Consider the following 23,337-nt stretch of genomic DNA (forward strand, 5'->3'; position numbering starts at 1 on the left):
GGTCCGAGACAATGCAACATCATTCGCTTAGAATGAGCGTAGGTCTCCAACGTGCTTCACTGGGGCGAGAGCAGGTGAATTAAGGCCATTTCAAGAGAGCTCCCAACACTTGATAGTGTAAGTGTCTTGCTCAACTATGGACCCAGCAGCGGACACACAAGAAGGTTTCACAGCTTGGGGATGATAGGCTAGTAAGGGGGTCACGAGGAACTGACACTCCCTTGTAGAACATAGCCAATGTTCTAAGCCGATGCACAGAAGTGCAAACCAACACATAACTGAATGTACATAAACACAGTGCTAGTGGCCGTAGCGACAACAACTGTGAATATACGCAGTTAGATAATATCCCCATAATAGCATAGCACTTCAGTAAGTACACAAACACAGTCGTAGCCGTAGCTACAACTGTGAGTAAACGAGTTAACACACAATAGCCAGTTGCACTGAAGGAAACGGGGCAACATAACAGCGTAGCCCATGTACGTAACAGCATCGGTCGCTGTAGCGCGTCCATGTATGTACATAAACGCAGCGTAAGTCGCCGTAGCGACAGAAACTGTGTAGAGACAGAACTGAGATGTACAGTTAGATCAGGATGGCTAGCTGCAACAAGGAAATGGGGCAGCATTACAGCATAACACATCCGTGTACGTACCTACATCCAGAAACTGTGAACATGCACGGTTAGATTAGGATAGCTAGTTTTGCACTGAAGGAAACAGGGCAACAAATAGCAAAAACACGTCCTTGTACGTACATAAGTGCAGTGTAGTCGCCGTAGCGACAGAACTGTGAATATGCACAGTAGATAGGATAGCTGGTTGTTGCACTGAAGGATAGAGGGCAACATAACAGCATAACACATCAGTGTGCACATTTTAAACATCTGTGTGTATAATGCAGCGCAAGTCGCTGAAGCGACCGAAACTGCATGAATATGCTCAGTTCAAACACAGTGGTCAGTTACGTTGAAGGGCAACATAACAGCATAACGCTTCAGTGTGTACACAGATGCAGCGCAAGTCGCCGTAGCGACGACTGAGACTATGCATAAGCATAGTTACATTTTGTGTACAAAAACCACAGCGTCAGAGGCATAGCGACATCGACTGTGAATATGTAGTTATCAGAATAGCCGGTTGCACTGAGGATACAGGGCAATATATAACGGCATAAATCATAGACACGTATATCAATGTACATAACACAGCGTCAGTGGCATCGCACAACAACTGTGAATACACAGTAATCAGAGTAGCCAGTTGCACTGAAGGATACAGGGCAATAAATAGCGGCGTAATCGTAACACATCAGTGCGTAGTGTGTGCACAGCGTCAGTTGCATCGCACGACAACTGTGAATACGCACTGCGTAGTAATCAGAATAGCCATTTGCACTGAATGACACAGGGCAATATACAACGGCAAAATTCATACACATAACAGTGTGTAGTGTGTACGTAAACACAGCGTCAGTTGCGTCGCACGACAACTGTGAATACGTACTGCGTAGTAATCAGAATAGCCATTTGCACTGAAGGATACAGGGCAATATACAACGGCAAAATTCATACACATATCAGTGTGTAGTGTGTACGTAAACACAGTGTGTCAGTTGCATCGCACGACAACTGTGAATACGCACTGCGTAGTAATCAGAATAGCCATTTGCACTGAATGACACAGGGCAATATATAATGGCATAAATCATTACACATAACAGAGTGCGGAGTGTACGTAACACAGCGTCAGTTGCATCGCGCAACAACTGTGAATACGTAGTAATCAGAATAGCCATTTGCACTGAAGGAACAGGGCAATATACAACGGCAAAATTCATACACATAACAGTGTGTAGTGTGTACGTAAACACAGCGTCAGTTGCGTCGCACGACAACTGTGAATACGTACTGCGTAGTAATCAGAATAGCCATTTGCACTGAAGGATACAGGGCAATATACAACGGCAAAATTCATACACATATCAGTGTGTAGTGTGTACGTAACACAGCGCAAGTTGCGTCGCGCAGCAACTGTGAATACGTACTGCGTAGTAATCAGAATAGCCATTTGCACTGAAAATACAGGGCAATATAAGTGGCATAAATCATACACATAACAGTGTGTAGTGTGTACGTAACGCAGCGTCAGTTGCATCGCGCAACAACTGTGAATACGTAGTAATCAGAATAGCCAGTTGCACTGCAGGAAACAGGGCAATATCGTGGCATAAGCATAATACACACAATCAGGTACATAAACACAGCGTCAGTGGCATCGCACAACAACTGTGAATACGTGGTAATCAGAATAGCCATTTGCACTGAAGGAAACAGGGCAATATAACGGCACAAATCATAGCACATATCAGTGTGCAGTGTGTACATAAACACAGCGTCAGTGGCGTAGCGACAACAACTGTGAATACGTAGTTAAATCAGAATGGCCAGTTGCACTGAAGGATACAGGGCAATATAACGGCACAAATCATAGCACATATCAGTGTGCAGTGTGTACATAAACACAGCGTCAGTGGCGTAGCGACAACAACTGTGAATACGTAGTTAAATCAGAATGGCCAGTTGCACTGAAGGATACAGGGCAATATAACGGCACAAATCATAGCACATATCAGTGTGCAGTGTGCACATAAACACAGCGTCAGTGGCGTAGCGACAACAACTGTGAATACGTAGTTAAATCAGAATGGCCAGTTGCACTGAAGGATACAGGGCAATATAACGGCACAAATCATAGCACATATCAGTGTGCAGTGTGTACATAAACACAGCGTCAGTGGCGTAGCGACAACAACTGTGAATACGTAGTTAAATCAGAATGGCCAGTTGCACTGAAGGATACAGGGCAATATAACGGCACAAATCATAGCACATATCAGTGTGCAGTGTGTACATAAACACAGCGTCAGTGGCGTAGCGACAACAACTGTGAATACGTAGTTAAATCAGAATGGCCAGTTGCACTGAAGGATACAGGGCAGCCTGACAACATAAGCTGTAAGCACATCAATATGTAATGTTACGTAGGCCCAGCGTCAACAGCATAAGCGGTAACGACTGCGCAACCCCGTAGTCAAGACTGACTAGAAGGGGTAAACACTCACCGAATTGCGGTTGTGCACTTTTGTCAGATTGGGGCGTCAAGAGACTCATAGCATCCGCACTTTGCGCCTTTTAGACACGGAGCCATGGCCTTTGCCTCATCCTTCTAGACGCGCGTCTTACGCATGACTATCCATAGGACGTCGTGGAAGACGGAGTCTTTCTTGAAGTAGCCTGGCTGAGATACCGGGCTAAGTATCCTCCACAGAGCCTATCGCGTCGAGTCCTTCTAGCGAGCACGCGAAAAGGACCGGAGTGGCGACGGGCAGTGCTAATTCGTCTTTGGGCAGGAGAGGGCCCACCAGCGGCCTGCTGGCGGCAGTGGGCCTCATCCCCACTGATGCCCGGGTTTATTCCCCTGAGGGCGCGCACTGTCCGGCACATTGCCTGTCGTCCACGAGTGCGGCCTCGGTTGATCCTTGTTAGGGTAGATCGAGTCAATAGGACCCGCACATATCTGGCATGTAGCAGCCATCGGATGCGGGGAGGAAACATGGTGAGTAACCTCTATTGCAACTTCCACGATGACTTCAGATAAGACTTCTAGCGTGAAGAAAGAGATTCTGACGTAATTGTCGCGCCCATGCTATTTATACTGCCCGCGGTCCAGTCAGCATTTGCATGTTTCGCGTCAATTGGCCAGCTGTCTCCAGCTGGCGTTAGCCTATAAGATTTCAGTGAAAACGGAGAAGGAAGGGAGTTCCCATATACGTCAGTGACGTAATGTCGAAGTGACCGCCTTGAAAGGGAACCCCTCATAGTTACAACGCGGACTGTTGAGCAGACGCGTCTCAAGCCTATTAGTGATCCAACGCTGCATACTCTTAAAGGTTACGTCCGTGGATCACGGCTGAACGCGTCTTCTCCACACTCACTTACAAACAAACAAACTTATAATATAAATTAGTATTAATATTGATAGCATCACTGGTAGCTTCGTTGCTAACTCACTGTCCATCTGTTAAAATGGCGAATATATCAGATGTAAGTAGTCTACCGTTTGGTGCAGGTGAGGACACATTTGAGCTGCGCGCACTGCAGTCTGAGCTGGAAGCTGTTGAGAAACAGATCCACAACCTTTTATTGAGACAGGCCGAGCTGAGAGACCGGTGTTTGGCTCTTGAAACATCACGTGCCGATGCACACAAATCAGTGTTTAACGTTACTAACCCGCTGACTCCGACCGCGTCTACTCCGTGCGTTCCTCAGCATCGGTCGCAATCAGCCATGGTCTCGTTCACTCCGGCTCCAACACGCCACCACGAAGCCTGGGTGGTTCCGCAGCGGAAGACGCGAGTCAGGTTTAGACCAAGACTTTCTCCGACCCTCCCGGTTTTCGAGTTATCCACACAAAACCGCTTCTCCCCTCTACGCGAAACAGAACACGATGCTGTGATCATCTGCGATTCCATCGTTTCCATCGTTCGGCACGTACACGCTACGTTAGGTAAAAGTAAGGTGCAAAGTCACTGCTTTCCTGGTGCTCGTGTTTCTGAAATCGCTGCTCGCGTTCCCGAGATCCTGAACGGTGACGAGCGCGTCGGAACTGTGGTCCTGCACGCGGGAGTGAACGACATCAGGCTGCGCCAGACGGAGATTCTGAAGAAAGACTTCAGGAATCTATTCGATACGGTACGCAGCACATCGCCTGAAACAACGATCATTGTGTCAGGACCGCTTCCCACGTACCGACTAGGGCATGAAAAGTTCAGCAGATTATTTGCGCTAAATGAATGGTTAATGTCATGGTGCAATGAGCAGAAACTGCTCTTTGTAAATAATTGGAATCTGTTTTGGGAGCGTCCTAGGCTTTTCCGTGCTGATGGCTTACACCCAAACAGATTCGGAGCGGCTCTTCTGTCAGATAACATCTCCAAAATGTTAAATACCCTTTGACTAGTAACCAAAAGTCCAAATCATAGTCTCTGCTGCACCAATTCAACTGATATAAATACTAGTGTAGAACATTGCATAGAAACCGTGTCTATTCCTTGTTTAGTGAGATCAAATAATAAATCTAATGCAGGATCTAGGAAAAATCTAATTGTTATTAAAACAGAAAATGTTGCTATTAGTAAACAAAAACTATTTCTAAAGCTAGGTCTTCTAAACATTAGATCACTCACACCTAAGGCAGTTATTGTAAATGAAATAGTCACAGATAATAGCTTCGATGTACTTTGCCTTACTGAAACCTGGCTTAAACCAAATGATTATTTCGGTATTGTAAGAAAAAATGAAGTGGACGTCGAAGATCTCAAAAATGAAGTTTATTACAGCATAGCAGTGGCAAGGTACACGAAGCACCTTGGGTTCACCGGCATCAGAATGAACCCCGAACATACCCCATCCTAAACCTTTTATCCTGGTCTTAATGTAAATGAAGTTGCTCTTCTTGCAACAGCTGTGGTCTGTATGTTAATGAAGTTGAGACACCCCATGGTCCCTAGTGTCCCACAGAAGGTTCTCTGTTATTCTTTCAAATAAGAACAGCCAAAGGTTAAAGTGATAAGATTGTTTGAAGTCCCTTTAATCAAGATGGTTCTCGATTGCCCTCAGTCACTCCCAAGCTATAGGTGACACCTGTGCCTCTGTGATACTATTTTCATATTACTGAGATTGGATGTAATCGTCTCTATATGATAATTAAGCTCTTTTAAGTGAAGGAACATTTTGATATATATATATTGGAGTTGAAGTGGTTTGGAACAGACCATAATTTCTTATAGACCCCCATTTGATGCTCTTGGCCCAAAGTAGCATCACAACCACTCCCTTTTCAGATAACACCTCCCGAAACCTGGTGGGCAGGTGCCCCAGTGGCGGTGTAGCCCGTGTCTTAGGTCGTTCCCATCTATGGCCATCAGAGAATCTTACCCGTCATAGGGTCAAACACCTCCTGCACACTGAGTTATGGCTCTACTTCACTTGAGCAGAATTATCATATTTTGTGTTTAAGAAAGAAAATCTTTTTTTTTTTTTCTTTTTTTTTTTTTTTTTAAGAGGTAATCAAAAACCATCATATCCAATTAGAACATTCAATATTGATCATAGAATTATCTTCAATCTTACGTCTCAACATGGAACAAATAACATTATGCATTGGCAAATAATAAGAAAGATACATACAGCCATTTTAAATGTGACATTCCAAATTGAACCAGAATAGGGCATATCTCAAAGTGTCCATCAAGCATTTGTTTTCTTTCTTCAAGGCCTTGTTGGGCTCTCACAATGTCTCAATCTTTCCTTTGCCTCAGTGATATTAGCATATTGTTTAGTTTTGATAACTCAAACTATCAACAATCAATAGACAATAAAATGTGCGTGTGTGTACTGTGCACGTGTGTGTTTGTGTCCATTTTCTCCGTGTGGACATCCTTTATCCACTTGTTTTCCCTCTGTGGAAAGACTGTTGTCCATAGTCTCAGAAATGGTTTGTTTCTGAAATCTCCTTTTCTTTCTCTTTTCATTGTCAATTCTTTTCCACTTGGACCATAAGTCCTTCTAGAAGAAGCAGTCACTGGTGTTGTTCGAGTCTGTGCCTCTTCATCAGTTCCATCCATCCCATGGTGGGTTTCAGGGTTTTTAGGTATTTTAGGCCTGCAGTTCATGATCTTGCAGGTCTGGAAATCTCTGTATTCTGTAATTTTTCATGAGAAAATCCCCTGGCTCCACTGGTTCTACAGTACTTCCTTCTCGTCCTTCAAACGACCATGTCATGTTTCTACATGAGGTTACTCCTTTCAGGCAAACATCTTTATGCTTATATCTGAAATGATAATCAAAAAGAAGTTGCCCCCCCTTTTCCCCACAATCATCTTTTCACATTCAAAACATTAAAGTCAAAGGTTTAATCAAATAAACATCAAACATTATTAATGTCATAAAATTTCACTTTACAAATCAAAAAATCATAAAGAATCACATCAAACAATCAAATAATCATAAATAATCACCCCCCCTTTTGATAGTAAACCTTTCTCTACAATGTGTTACTATCAAAAACTTATTCTAATTTGCATCAGCTTTTGCTTGTGACTGAGCTACAGTCATGTTGCTGGTGCAGTGATATATTTGACAAGGTGTGAATGACTTCTTTATTTCCTTTCAACAGTGCCAACTGGGTTTCTAAATTGCCTATTTTCTTAAGCAAACAACGATAGTCCATCTTTCTTTTGTGTGAAAATTGACACTGTCTTGCCTTGTGCCCCATCATTCCACAATCAAAACAAACAACCTCCTTATCTTCCTTTCTTATCTCTAAACAGTGCCTTGCAATGTGACCATCCTTTCCACAAGCAAAACAAACAACTTCCTGATCTTCCTTTCTTTTCTCCAAACAATGCCTTGCAATGTGACCATCCTTTCCACATGCATGACAGACAAAGTTTTGAAGAGGTCTCTCACTGTCTTGACAATGTCTAGCAATGTGACCAGCTTTTCCACATGCATAGCAAAGAATAACACCTTCTGAATTTATTCTTGCAAATCTCCTTGGTCTATGATGGAAACCATTAGGCAATGTAATAGAACATTCTCTCTCGCCAAAGGCAGCAACTGGATGTCTAGATTTGGCTGCTTTCATTTGACTATTTGCATGAACATTATTGTTGTAAAACTGTGTCATTTTAGCAATAATGTCATTATATTCAGATAGTGGTGTCACATGCATTGTCACAGCAGACCGGGTGAGTTTGTCACATTTGTTAATCAAGGCAGACTTGAAAGTGACATCATTCTTAGTAATGTCCGGATTGCCACTGAAAGTTTTAAACATCTCCAATAATCGTTCTGAAAATGCTGCTGGATGCTCCCCTTTCCTCATGTGCATTTCAGATATTTTATCCCAATTAACTGACATCACACCTAAGACTTCAAGCAGTGCCTTTTTCCTCTCTGACTTATTAGCATTTCTGTCCTTTACTTTCTTAGTTAAGGCTCCAGACAAAGTCTCAGGCAAGCACATTCTTAACAAAACGCACGCATCACCATCAGTAAAATTGTAAACTTCAGTATATTCCTCCAAGTTTTTTAGAAAATCTAATGGATCTTGTTTGGCAGGATCAAATTTCCCAATATTCTTGATCACAGCATCTAGTTCAGTTGGATTAAATCCTCGGACTATGGTAGTGGTCATTGGTTCCTCCCATCCTTCTCTAGCAGGCGTAGTCGTAGTAGAATGAACTGGTGCCATCGGAAATCTAACTCTACAGTCAGAGTATTGGCTACTGAATGACTGATAATCTTTTTCCAAACCCTCAGCACTGTCTTCCTGCAAATCTGGCATCTCTGGAACTGGGTTACACAACGTGACACCTAACAATGTCTTACCAGGGTTTTTCTCTGTTGAGCCATTCTTTATCATAAACTGACAAGTCGCCTTCACCTCCTCCAAATTTTTAGACAATGTTTCCACAGATGATTTAAGCATACTATTGTTAGTTCTAAGAAGTGAAATCTCATTCTGCATCTTGATCTTTTCTTCTTTCCATATCGTTTCACTAGCCAGGTAATTTTTTGTAGAAATTACCCCAACACTGAGTCGCTCATTTTCAGCCTCTAACTCATCTACTCTCCTCCTAGTTACTTTGTATGAAGCAAAAAGTGCTTGAAGCGCATTAGCAATTTTCCCATTTTTGTTCTTAGGCATTTTGGGATCATTTTCAAACTTAGAGATAGCCCACTTGTACGGTTTATCAACAATATTCTCTATTCCATCAAACATTCCCTGAGAACCGTGTTTAGCGATGTATTTAACAATAATTTCTTCCATTTTCAAAAGTCTTATCAAGCTTTAAAATATCTCGTGATCTAATAGTTATTCACAAAGTCTGATTTAAATGACTACACGTTATCTAGTTCCTTTAAGATATCTGTTAGTCTAATTATTCACAGCTCCAGTACTTCGGACACAAATGATCAAAATAGCCACATTACCTGAGGCTTCTAAACTTAACCACAGTCACAATCCATTGGTCCTTAAATTTCGTTACGCAAAACAGTTAAGAAATGCAACACTGTCACAGTACGTCGGACAAAACCACACTATGTCTGGTTTTATGTTATATTCTTAAAACAACTTGGCCATAGTACGTCAGGCTTAAACAATATAAAAAAAAAATTAACACTGTCACAGTACGTCGGACACAACCACACTACGTCGGGTTTTTATGTTATTTTCTTAAAACAGCTTGCTTATCAGTACTTCGGGTTCAAACTATATTTATGAATTTTAAAACAATGCCACAGTACGTCGGGCAAAGCCACACTGCTTCGGGTTCTTTGTTTTAAACTTCACAAACTCACAGCACATCAGACTCACTAGTCTAGCCTATGCTATAACACACAATAGTTGTGAAATAATTCTGTGACCACACTGCGTCGGGTCTATTCAATTACTTTAGAATTTCCTCAGAATTATTACAACTTCACAATCGGTTTCAAGTATGTTAGAAACATATACATTTGTTTCAGTTACTTTAGAAACAACCAATCTATTATAACTCTGCCACCACTTCGGGTTTATTCAATTACTTTAGAATCTTAACAGAATTATAAGAGACCAACTCCAAATTTCAGTTACTTTAGAAACTTTACACTTAAGCACTTTGTTTCAATTACTTTAGAAACAACAATTCCAATACAAGTCTGCTACCACACTGCTTCGGGCTTATTCAGTTACGTTAGAATCTTTAACAAAAATGTACGGAATAGGCTTAAAATTCTCCTGCTAATACTGAATAAACCAAATTCGATCTCTTCTGTCCTTAATTTTTCTTTTCTAGATTTTTTTAAACCGAGGAATTCCTTGACAAAAACAGCATAAATGAAAGAAAACAGCTTTTTCTTACCTTTTCCCTTTTTTGTTGGAAATCCGTCGATTCCTGGGTCTGGCTCGCCAATGTAAGAAAAAATGAAGTGGACGTCGAAGATCTCAAAAATGAAGTTTATTACAGCATAGCAGTGGCAAGGTACACGAAGCACCTTGGGTTCACCGGCATCAGAATGAACCCCGAACATACCCCATCCTAAACCTTTTATCCTGGTCTTAATGTAAATGAAGTTGCTCTTCTTGCAACAGCTGTGGTCTGTATGTTAATGAAGTTGAGACACCCCATGGTCCCTAGTGTCCCACAGAAGGTTCTCTGTTATTCTTTCAAATAAGAACAGCCAAAGGTTAAAGTGATAAGATTGTTTGAAGTCCCTTTAATCAAGATGGTTCTCGATTGCCCTCAGTCACTCCCAAGCTATAGGTGACACCTGTGCCTCTGTGATACTATTTTCATATTACTGAGATTGGATGTAATCGTCTCTATATGATAATTAAGCTCTTTTAAGTGAAGGAACATTTTGATATATATATATTGGAGTTGAAGTGGTTTGGAACAGACCATAATTTCTTATAGTATTAATGAGTCTACTCCTCCTGGATACTGTTATAAGCATGAGCCCCGTCTGATTGGTCGTGGCGGAGGTGTTGCAACCATTTATAGAGATATTCTAAATGTTACTCAGAAAACGGGTTATAAGTTTATTTCATTTGAAGTACTTGTACTAAATGTTACGCTCTTAGATGTTAGAAAAACATCCCTATTATCTCTAGCCTTGGCTACCGTATATAGACCGCCAGGGCCTTACGCTGATTTCCTAAAAGAGTTTGCAGATTTTCTCTCAGACCTATTAGTCAATGTCGATAAAGCATTAATTGTTGGAGATTTTAACATACACGTAGATAATCCAAATGATGCGTTAGGAGCTGCGTTTACAGATTTATTAAATTCATTTGGGGTCAAGTAAAACGTCACCGGACCAACACATCGTCTTAATCATACACTCGATTTAATTATATCACATGGAACCGATCCAACCGATATAGATATCATTCCACAAAGTGATGAAGTCACTGATCACTACATGGTAACTTGCATATTACGTACTGCTGTAATATGTCATGCGGCGTCGCGTTATCAACCAGGCAGAACAATCCTTCCATCCACCATAGATAATTTCTCAAATTGCTTATCTAATCTGTCTCAGCTGCTTCCTGAACCCAAACAAACAGATGAACTAGAAGAACTAACTAGCACTATGAGCACCATTCTCTCTAGAACATTGGATGTGGTTGCACCTATTAAATTAAAAAAGGTCAGAGAGAAAAATAAAGCACCATGGTATAACAATACTACGCATGTTTTAAAGAGAGAAACCCGTATTTTAGAGCGTAAATGGAAACAAACTAATTTAGAGGTCTTTAGAATCGCGTGGAAAGACAGTATGTCACGTTATAAAAAGGCCCTAAAAGCGGCCAGGGCTGAGCACCTCCGCAAACTAATAGAAAACAACCAAAACAATCCAAGGTTTTTATTTAATACCGTGGCTAGACTAACAAATAAACAGACGTCACCTGAACAAAATATCCCGTTACAGTTCAGTAGTAATGATTTCATGAACTTCTTCACTGAGAAAATAGAAAGCATCAGAACCACAATTGTAAACGTTCAATCTTCAATCGCGCCTTATAATTCAGCTTCAATTATCACCCCGCAAGAACAATTACAGTGCTTTACAACTATAGAACAAAAAGAGTTAAATAAACTTATCACTTCATCTAAAACAACAACATGTTTATTAGATCCTATACCAACTAAACTACTGAAAGAAGTGTTACCTGTAGTGGAAGAGCCTCTCCTCAATATTATTAACTCGTCTTTATCTCTAGGTCATGTTCCAAGAACATTTAAACTGGCAGTTATAAAACCTCTCATTAAGAAACCACAATTAGATCATAATAATCTAGCAAATTATAGACCCATTTCAAATCTTCCATTTATGTCTAAAATATTAGAAAAAGTGGTGTCCGCTCAACTGGGCTCTTTCTTGCAACAAAATGATATCTATGAAAAGTTTCAGTCTGGATTCAGACCGCATCATAGCACTGAAACTGCGCTCGTTAAAATCACAAATGATTTACTCTTAGCTTCTGACCAAGGCTGTATCTCAATACTAGTTTTACTTGATCTTAGTGCTGCGTTCGATACTATAGATCACACAATACTCTTAGATCGACTACAAAATTATACTGGTGTTCAAGGACAAGCACTAAGCTGGTTCAAATCATACCTATCTGACCGCTACCATTTTGTCTATTTAAATGGAGAAAAATCGATCATAACTCCAGTAAACTATGGAGTGCCGCAGGGATCTGTATTAGGCCCTCTGTTATTTTCAATATATATGATGCCACTTGGAAATATTATAAGGAAACATGGAATTAGTTTCCATTGTTATGCTGATGACACTCAAATATATATTTCATCAAGGCCGGATGAAAACGCTAAATTTTCCAAATTGACAGAGTGTGTTAAAGATATAAAAGATTGGATGACGTGTAATTTTCTTTTATTAAATCCAGACAAGACAGAGGTAATACTTATCGGTTCAAAAAACCGCCCACAAAACCTCGCACAATACAACTTTAACATCATAGGATGTCCTGTTACTTTATCCTCTACAGTAAAAGACCTGGGTGTTATACTCGATTGCAACCTGTCTTTTGAAAATCATATTTCATATGTTACAAAAACAGCCTTTTTCCACCTTAGAAACATTGCTAAGCTACGTAATATGCTATCAGTTTCTGATGCAGAAAAGTTAGTTCATGCATTCATGACCTCGAGACTGGATTACTGTAATGCCTTATTATCTGGTTGTCCTGCATCCTCAATAAACAAGCTACAGTTAGTCCAAAATGCCGCCGCTAGAGTTCTTACGAGATCAAGAAAATATGATCATATAACACCGATTTTATCATCACTGCATTGGTTACCTATAAAGTTCCGTATTAATTACAAGGTATTGCTACTGACTTATAAAGCCCTAAACGGCTTAGCTCCAGTCTATTTAACGGATCTTCTATCGCCCTATAATCCATCGCGCTCTTTAAGATCACTAAATTCAAGGCTTTTGGTCATACCTAGGATATCCAGAACCACCAAAGGAGGGAGAGCATTTTCACATTTGGCTCCAAAACTCTGGAATAGTCTTCCTGATACTGTTCGTTGCTCAGACTCGCTCTCCCAGTTTAAAACTAGATTAAAGTCGCATCTCTTCAGCCAGGCATTCATATAATCCTACAGTTCAAACTACAATCCGGCCTCTAGCTCATAAATGCCAGAGGAGAACTGGCCCCCGACTGAGCCTGGGTTCTCCCAAGGTTTTTTTTTCTCCATTAGGTCACCTGATGGAGTTTTAGGACACCATTAGGTCACTTGATGGAGTTTTTCGGTTCCTTGCCACTGTTGCCTTTGGCTTGCTCAGTTGGGGATATTTTGGGGATATTTTGGGGATATTTAATTTAATTTTATCAATCAATAAATTCCTCTTGAAACAAACTTTGTTGTATTATTTAAATTTAATACTGTGAAGCTGCTTTGATACAATCTGTATTGTGAAAAGCGCTATACAAATAAACTTGACTTGACTTGACTTTATGACAACTGTCATTAAGTGTCATTCGCTCAATTATGACATTTTTAGTGCAAATATGACATTGTTTGAGATGTCTTTGTTATGACAACTTGACATAAACCAATACATCATAACCTGTCAGTGTCTTGGTAATGACAACTTGACATTACCAAGACAACATAAATTGTCATAAATATGTCATAAACATGACATAGCAGATTAATTATCAAACTTAAGAAACCACTTAGCTTTATGGGTTAACATTACATTAAACTGTCATGTGATTGGTTTTGACATTGGCTACAGTGGTACAAATTGAATTTGTCATTAAAATATCATTAAGTGTTAATACTCTGTCAAATTATTTTATAACAGTGTCATGTATACTTTTCTTGACCTCAACTACAGTGGTACAAATTGAATTTGTCATTAGAGTGACATTTTAATGACAAATTCAGTTTGTACCACTGCAGTTGAGGACAAGACAATTTATGTTGTCTTGGTAATGTCAAGTTGTCATGACAAAGACACTGACAGGTTTTTTGATGTATTGGTTTATTTCACGTTGTCATAACAAAGACATCTCAAACAATGTCATATTTGCATAAAAAATGTCATAATTGAGCGAATGATACTTAATGACAGTCATAAAGATGCATAAAACCTCCTTCATATTCATGACATGTGTCATGTCATGATTATGAAGGTGTCATGTCAGTCTTATGTACACCCCTTCAAGTAAAGTGGTACCGATAAACATTTGATTACAATTTCTTCCTCCCTTAACCCAAAAGCACTCAGAACATGTGCAATTTGCAAGACCTACAAACTTTTTACCGTAATAAATGTTTAGATATATTTTCATTTAAGTAATGCCCTCTGTCTTTCTTTTTTTTGTCTTGTTTTTGTTTTTATATTTTATTTACATCACTGTCTACCTGTTTTTTGCTTTGTGCGATGATGTTGTTGAAGTGTTTTCTTTCACTACTTTTATATTTTTGTCATTCTTAATAATTATTGTTGTGTTCTGATTCTGTTATTTCATATTGTAAACTGATTGTTCAAATAAAGCATAAAAAAACTTTAAAAAAAAACTATGTTAGAATATTAACGCTCCAGCAGGTGGTGGTAAACACATGTTCAGCTGGTTCAAAACCCACCAGTAAAACCCCAGAAGAAGACGGAAACGAAAGTAACTAGGGAAAACACGATACCTAGAGCTTATTGGATTTGATTCATTTATTGTGTTCGTTTCATAATTGTCCGGGTCTTTTCCGCGAACCAGTTATTTTACGTCCTCACGTAATGACGTCAATTGTATCAACCCGGTAGATAAAAATACATTCAAATAAAGAAATTTGTAATAATAACTTCAGTTAAATAATAACATTTAATAGTCCCTCTGAAAAAAAAAAAAAAAATACACGCATAGCCCATAGGTTCTCAGTAGCCTAGATGTCGAACGTGTCTGAAAGAAAAAGCGTTTTTCTTCATTCGAGAACCGCTGTACCTGTACGTTAGCCTACACGCATGCTCAGTAGCTGCTCGTGCTTATCAGTTCTCTCAGCACAACATGTCTCAGTTCAGTGAACTGTTGGATTTACTGGAGTAAAATATACTCCGGAATATTGGTTTATTTCGAGTCGGACAGTCAGGCATGTTCGAAAGTGAGTAACTTTAGTAACTTGGGGATCAGCGCTTACTCAAGACGCGAAATGTTCAACGATTCAGTCCGATTTGGTGTACTGGTTCGACCGGTTAACTGAAAAGAACCGGTTCAAAAGAACGATTCGTTCACGAACCGGACATCACTCCACCTGCAAGAACCATTTAAACTCCACCTGCGAGAGATTTGGAGAATGTGTTGGTGACGTGCGGTGACAGGCCACAAATTAGTGTTTTATACTTATAAATTCACTTTTTAGTGGACAAGACTGCAAGTAAGTTTTGATACTTTCTCGATTACAGTTAATTGGGGGAATAAAATATGGATTTCATACTTTATGTGAAGTTACAGATTTATAGGCCTATATGTTCATGAACATGAAAGTGAAATTTACTGACAAGTTATTGAAAAAATATATATGTTTCTGTAGGTTTTTCTACATTTTCACTTCCAGTTTATGCTGTTGTTTTTGTTATGCGAAATCAAACATATTTTTAAACCAGATATGTACCGTTAGACTGGCAGATAATGTGAACATTCTTTCATGTAGGCTATTTGTTTCCTGTGGGCGTTTTTTTTTTTTTTTTTTTTTTTGTCAAAGAACGTAATAAGAATTTGTTATAAAAATTAAATATTTAAGACCATGTCTTTATTGAACACACTCTTTATCTTTAAAAGGGGGCATACATTTGTCAGTGAAGAGTGACTCATCAAAAGATGATGGCCAACCAAACTTACCAAAGGTATTTCATGTGTTTTTTTGTTTTGTTTTTTTGTTGTTTTTTGGTCACAGTGTTAGAAAGTGTATCAATGAATTATTATCATAAAACTATATAGTTCAAATATTTACGAGCGCTTTTCTTTTGTCTTTGCCAAAAAAAAAATTTACTGGAGATAATATTTTCCCTGGAAATGCAGTAGGCTATTTTGATTTATTTTATTCGTTAACATGATTCAATATGTTTTTCAGTATGCTGTTTTTGTTATGTAAAATCGAAAATATTTTTAAACCAGACATATACATTTAGACAGTAGATAGTGTAACATAATTTTTTTTTTTTTTGTCTAATGACTTAACAAAAATGTGTTATTAAAATTAAATATTTAAGCTCACATTGCAGTTAAGTATATAGCTATTCTGTATGACAATTTTAAATCAGATTACTTTTACTCAATCAGTTATTTTAGGATTGAATCCGTATATCATTCATTCAGCGTTTTTTATTTTATTTAATACCGTAAGTAAAAAAAGGAGAAAATGCCTTTTTTTTTTCTTCTTTCATTCAAAAAATGAAAAACATGAATTCAGCTTTTATTTTATTTTTTGTTCAGGGGTAGAACAATGAATAAAGAGTTTTGTGTCATCCAAATACCCACTGTAAGGGTTCTTCCAACAACAACAACAAAAAATCTGGAGACATTCATAGAGTCAACAAAGTGTCATTTTATTGACTGCAACACTTAAGTACTGAGTACTCAGCCTTTAAGTACTTACTTGAGTACTTAAGGCATTTTAATATTGTGAGCGGGAACGAAACGCCCCTTTCCTCTGATTAGTCAGTGAAGATCAAACCGTGCCATCATCAGTTGTTCCTCAGTTCTGCGCAGCAGAATAGCTGTACGGATTCTTAATGTGGTTATTGCGACTAGGCCTATACAGTCCATCTTTTTCTCAACAAACAACCAGCCTAATGAACCGTACTGGGGCAAAGCTAGACAGGGCTTTCTTCTGTGTAGACATAAATTCACTTATGGCTAAAGTGTCAGAGAAATAGGCTAGGCTATTACAGGTGTTTATTTCAGAAATATGAATGAATCTTGAATCTTCACCCAGACATTGCCCATTAGTCCACCTCTTTGGCCTGATTGGTTTATCTGACCAACTCTCAGTGGCAGCTGGTCAATAGAGGGCGCTAGGGCCAGAAACACAAAACAATAATAATAATACCATAATTAATATTATTATAAATGATATAAATTGATGATATTAAGTTCAGCTTTGGGGCGACAGAGAAATCGCCCACAGAAGGCGGGTTTATGTAGAAGTTTAGCCAATTGCTGTGAACACTTAAAGATAATGACATAAAATGTAGCCAATCAGCGTCTTTAAATCTTGTCTGAAATGAGCAATGTTCTCTATCGCTCTAAACGAGCCACTGCTGAAGTCAGGACTATAGTCTGTATGGGTTGATTAAAGCAAACAAGTATCTCACCAAGTTTTGATGGATGACAATTGTAATCAAGGTAAAAATGATTGCAATGGCATACAGGCAAGTGCCAGTCCATTATTATTAATGTGAAACAAGCCGTGTTTGTCTAATGTAGGCTGTGTGTGTAAACCTCATAGTGGTCTTTAATGAGCCTTGTTAGTGCGCCCAGTTCCCATCCCGGAGACTCCAGTTCGAATTCCTTTCGCACAAGGTTGAGTAGGACCAGTTACATATGTGCACTCTCAGTGCTCTGATAGCTTTTCCAAGAGTACATTTCAGTATGGTGGGATGTCTGGTGAGTGTTTTTAGGAGTTTGCGAGGGTCAGTGGTGTTTATGTGGACATCAGACGTCACTTCAAGCACAGACACAAACACTGACTCTGACAGAGGAACTGTTCACTGATGATCTTGAGCCGCCTTCAGGTCGCCATATTCAAAATGTTTTATATTTAATTTGTATTTTGCTGTGTTTAATAATTCTTAATGGATCTGTATCTGTATGCTGTAAGGTTAAGGCAGTGGTCTGTTGGCATCTCCAAGTGGTCCTGTTTGGTATTGCATTTTTCCATGCCTGAATGAAAAATCAAGTTGAATTCTTTTTTTTCTTTTCTTTTTTTTTAGAAAAAAAAAAATGAAAAATTAGACATTTTCAATTTTTCTACTTTCAATATTAAATCAAAAACCACTGAATGAATGATACACATATTGAGGAGCATTTGAACATGATTAAAATTGTGAACTTGAAATAATGATCAAATGACAAAAGAATCAACAATTAATAAAACATTAAATATGATTGTAAAATTAGACTAAACTGCAATAGAGAATGTAACAAACTGGGTTCATTTTTCCCACTCAATGATTTTAACACAGTGTAAATGTCTATTCACTAATACATTTAGAGCCATGACTCACTTTATGTTATAGTGTTTGTTGTTGTTCCTAACTTAACATTCTTCATTATTTTCTTAAATGACTGCCATGTTTTTAATCTCAGGAACATATATTGTCATCTCCAGGTCAAACTGAACGACTGATAGTTTCCACAAACCAGTGCTGATCTGTTTTCAATGGCAGTTTAGCTGCAATATGACAGAGGAGCGAGGAAAGGACTCTCTCTCTAAGATGAGTCTCTCAGAGAAACTGAGGTAAGAATCTGTTTTCACTCAATCATTTTAAACTACTGAAGTTTTAGATTCTTCCTGTGAAGAACAAAGCATTGTTTTATATTTGCAAATGCTTTGCAGAACTTCCTAATAAAAAACATATTTTGTGGCCAGTAGATGATAAACATCTAAAATCTGAAAGGGAAAATCAATGTACAGTCTCTCCTTCAGCAGTAATGTTATATTGCAGTACTAAAGTATTGTTATGGGTACATTGATTTTTTTTTTTTTACCAATACTTTATTGTTTCTTACGAACAAGGCTATCAGTATTAGCACTGACAGATTTTCACAAAATTACTTCAGCGCGAAGGACATAACTGATAACAAATACAAAACAAATGTACAGAAGAGAAACATATACCTATACAGAAGAACTAATAAAATAATAATAATAATAAATAAAATTAAAAATAAAAAAATATACAAAATTGAACTATATACATAGTCAGAGATAAATGATTTACAGGTAGAAAGTGTCCATTGAAATAAAGATAATTAAGGCCTCTATAATAAAAAATAAAAAAAAGGAAGGGGAAAAGGGAGAACATGCCGTCCCATTAGCCCTGATCCACATCTAGGTATACTCCCCTATCCCTTTAGAACACTTAAGTTTAAAGAATAGACATTAAGCTGTCATGAGTTCGGCTCCAGTACTCAATAGTTTTAATCTTTGCCCTATTAATTAAGGCAGTGGATCGCTCCAAACGAACAATATCTATATAATAGGACAACCACTGCTGTTTTGATAGTGAATTAGGGGGAAACCAAGAACTAATTATGGTTTTCTTGGCAGCAGTTAACCCAGAGAAGAGAGTCCGTTTTTGATTTAACGTAAGGGCAACAGAAGAGACATCGTTAAGAAGGAAAAGACATGGCTCAGGATCAATTGTCAGTTCCAAAAGTTGTGACAGAACAGAAGAGATTTTAACCCAGAAGCTGAAGATCGGAGGACATTCCCAGAATAGATGGAGAAAGCTGCCGACTGCCCCAGTGCTACATTTATCACACACAGGGGAGGGAATAAGTTTCATTCTAAAACGCTTCAGAGGTGTATAATATATTCTGTGGATTACATTGTAGTTTATCAGCTGGTGGGCAGGGTTTTTAGACGAGACTGAGACATTTTGCCATATTGTCTCCCAATCAAAACTGTGATCCTGTGCCAAAAGCTCTCTGTCCCAAATTCGGGTGATACCAAGAGTTCCACATTTCTCCAAGACAAGGCTACCATAAATAATAGAGACCTTGGCTGTTTTCCCCTTCATGGATTCAAACCAATGAGCCATGGGGTGAGATGTCAAAGGTCTGTCCCAAGGAACTCCATAAGCTTTAAGTGAAGATCTTAGCTGTAAATACAAGAACCATGAGAATCCAGGTAGATTAAAACAAGACTGCAGATCCCGGAATGTCCTTAACCCTGTCTGATCATAAATATTATCTAATGTATTAATACCTCTATCTGACCACAGCGAACAAGTATATGGTTTCATGTTTCGTAATAGGCAGTAATTGTTCCAAATAGGAGACTGTATGCAAAATTTTGATGAATGATTAACATATTTTTCCACCAGACGCCATGTAGAAATTGAATTAGCTATAATTGGGCCAAATTCTTTAGAAGCTTTTTTAAGTTTGATTCCTGAAAATAGCACATCCTGCAATCTATGAGGAGCAACCAATGATTCTTCAATTAATTTCCACTGAGGAACCAGGGAAGGTTGTACATCTAACCAAGAATTTAAAGACTTTAACTGAAAAGACCAATAGTACAACTTAAAGTCCGGTAATGATAGGCCACCCAAAGACTTAGGACGTTTTAGGGTATCGAATTTGATGCGGGGTTTTTTGTTATTCCAAATGAATTTAGAAGTCATCCTCTGGAGGTCTGTGAAATAATCTTTAGGGGGAGAAAATGGCAACATGGAGAACAAAAAATTTAAACGCCCAAGAACATTCATCTTTACTAACGCAATCCTCCCTTGTAATGTCAATTTCAGGGAAGACCATCTTTGTAAATCCGCCTGTATTTTACTCTTAATTGTAACATAATTCTCAAAGCTGACATTTGAAAAACAGGGAGGAATACATAGACCAAGGTAAGTACATTTTGAGGTGTGCCACTCGAGAGGTAAGCTGTCAGGGAGGGGGGTCTTCTTCGCTGCATCATTTAAAGGAACTAATAGGGACTTCTCCCAATTTATTTTATATCCTGAAAAGGAACTAAAGCTAGAAAAAAGGTTCATGATCTGAGGAAGCGAATTAGTAATATCAGAAAAATAAAGGATAATGTCATCAGCATATAATGAGATTTTATGACTTGTATCTTTAATAATTATTGGTGAAATCAAGGGGTTTTGTCTTATGGCCTGTGCTAAAGGTTCCACGGAAAGGGCAAATAAGACTGGCGAAAGTGGACAGCCTTGACGAGACCCTCTATTAAGAGGAAAAGAGTTGGAGATAACCTGCCCTGTTTAACCACTGCCTGAGAGCAGCTGTATAGTGTTTCTATCATTCGTATAAAATTACAATCAAAGCCAAATACATTAAGAACTGCCCATAAATACCTCCATTCAAGTCTGTCAAAGGCTTTTTCAGCATCTAGGCTGAAAAGTGCTGCTGGATTGTTAGATGTTTCAAGGATATTAAGAATGTGAAAAAGTCGTCTGACATTATCAGAAGCCTGTCTACCTTTGATAAAACCAGTCTGGTCCTCATGTATCAGTTTACCAATTAGTGGGTCAATTCGATTTACAAGTACTTTTGCAAAAAGTTTTAATTCTGAAGATATTAAAGAAATAGGCCGGTAGCTTTTGGGGGAAAACGGTGGTTTGTCTTTTTTTAAAAGTAGAGTAATTAAAGATGTATTTTGGTCTCTATGAAACCTCCCATGTTCAATGGCATAATTTATTGAAGCCAGGACCAGTGGCCCCACCTGATCCCATACCTCCTGAAAAAGTTCAGGAGGAAGCCCATCTAAACCCGGGGACTTGCCCAGTTTCAGAGATTTTAAAGCTCTTGTCAACTCCTCTAGTGTGATAGGAGCGCCTAGAGCCATAGCTTCCTCCGGAGATAAGGAGGGAAGGTTTAGGTCGGCTAAAAATTCCCTCATCGCGCATTCATTTGGATTCGCTTCTGAGGTGTATAATGTGGAATAAAATTCCTTAAATGTACAATTTATTTCTTGCTGGTTGTGAGTGATCAGCCCCTGGGGTGTTTGAATATTACTGATAAACGACAAAGACTACCCTTCCTTCATTTTTAAAGCCAAAAGTCTGCTTGACCGCTCGTTATAATAATAGTAGTTGACTCTAGTTCTATGAATTATAAATTCTGCAATATGTTGCGTAGCAGTGTTATATTCTTTTTTCAGTGCTGTCAGCTGTTTCTCTCTCGATTCACAATATGCAGATTTTTGCCTATTTTCTATTAGAGAGATCTGAGTTTGTAAATCAGATAAAGTCTTTTTCCTAGCCGAATGGAGACGCGATGAGAAGGAAATAGCATTCCCCCGTAGAAAACATTTAGTTACTTCCCATAGGGATTGTGGATTAGAAGCAGAATCCTTATTGCGAAGAATAAAGTCAGCAAGATTAGAGTTAAGCTGTAAAATGAAGTCACTGTTTTTCAGGAGAGCATTGTTAAATCTCCAACGCCTAGTCTTGGAATTCACTCTATCCCCTATGAGAAGTGTATACAGTATCGCACCATGGTCAGATATAAGAATAGGCAATATCTGTGTGGACACAATGCATCCATCAAGTTGAGGTGAAACAAAAATATAATCAATTCGAGAATATGTTTTGTGGCGGGATGAGTAAAAGGAATAATCCTTAATGGATAAGTTCCTAGAGCGCCACGCATCAATTACATTGAGCTCTTCCATGAATATATTCAATTCACCAGGAGGGTGCGCTATATCTACCGCCGGACCTGAAGATTTATCAAGGGCAGGATTACACACTTGATTGAAATCACCTCCAATTATTAAATAATAGTGTTTTTGTCAAAAGTGATAAGAAGTTAGAATTACGATCATTTGGAGCATAAATACATGTTATACAAAACGTATTATTATTAATGACAACACATACATAAGCCATTCTACCCACATTATCAGATCCAATATATTCGACATGGGCTTTGAACTTCCTACTAAATAAAATTAGTACTCCTTTTGTTTTATTGTTAGCAGAGGAATATGCGACAGATCTGTAGTGTCTGTTTTGAAAGCGATGCACATCCTTCTGTCTTAAGTGTGTTTCTTGTATTAATGCTATGGTTACCTTATTCTGCTTAAGATAATGTAAACATTTAGCCCGTTTTACTTTCGAGTTCAGACCTCGGACATTCCATGATATCAATACTAAATCCTGCACCACTCTACCAGTTCTTGTAGTGGAGAAATGAACGGATACATTTGCGCTTTAACGTGACACTGCATGTAGTGAGACCACAAAAAATAAAATAAAATGAAAAACACCTTCAAATTCAAGAAACAAAAGATCCACTCTGACAACCACCTAAACTCCCAACCGGGAGAACTTTTAACCGTTAACAACTGAGGCGGCATAACTTGCCTATCTCTGTCTTTGGTTAAACTCACACGAAAAAAAAGAGAAATACTCCGCGTAGCTCCTTGACAGTGACGCAACCGTCCCAAGCCCCTCTAGCTCAGATCGCTACATCAAACTGCTTATGT

The 23,337-nt window shown here is 38.6% G+C and overlaps 2 protein-coding genes and 1 long non-coding RNA gene across 3 annotated transcripts in view; 2 read left to right on the forward strand and 1 right to left on the reverse strand.

The window, feature by feature from the left end:
- Positions 1 to 23,337, forward strand: part of LOC309475585 (uncharacterized protein) — a 518,877-nt gene that overhangs the window by 346,220 nt on the left and 149,320 nt on the right. The window lies entirely within an intron of this gene.
- LOC309475704 overlaps positions 1 to 23,337 on the reverse strand; it is a 164,250-nt gene that overhangs the window by 120,350 nt on the left and 20,563 nt on the right. The gene's annotated exons all lie outside the window — the stretch shown is intronic.
- The window catches only part of LOC309475587 (uncharacterized protein), a 454,091-nt gene continuing 446,026 nt past the window's right edge, over positions 15,273 to 23,337 (forward strand). The window contains exons 1-3 of the mRNA XM_082138405.1: positions 15,273 to 15,534; positions 15,939 to 16,003; positions 18,490 to 18,618. Coding sequence (XP_081994531.1) covers positions 18,560 to 18,618 — 59 coding nt within the window. The 5' untranslated portion in view covers positions 15,273 to 15,534; positions 15,939 to 16,003; positions 18,490 to 18,559. The remainder of the gene's footprint in view (positions 15,535 to 15,938; positions 16,004 to 18,489; positions 18,619 to 23,337) is intronic.

The sequence above is a fragment of the Leuciscus leuciscus genome, assembly GCF_965113295.1.
Source record: "Leuciscus leuciscus genome assembly, chromosome: 15".
NCBI lineage: Eukaryota > Metazoa > Chordata > Actinopteri > Cypriniformes > Leuciscidae > Leuciscus > Leuciscus leuciscus.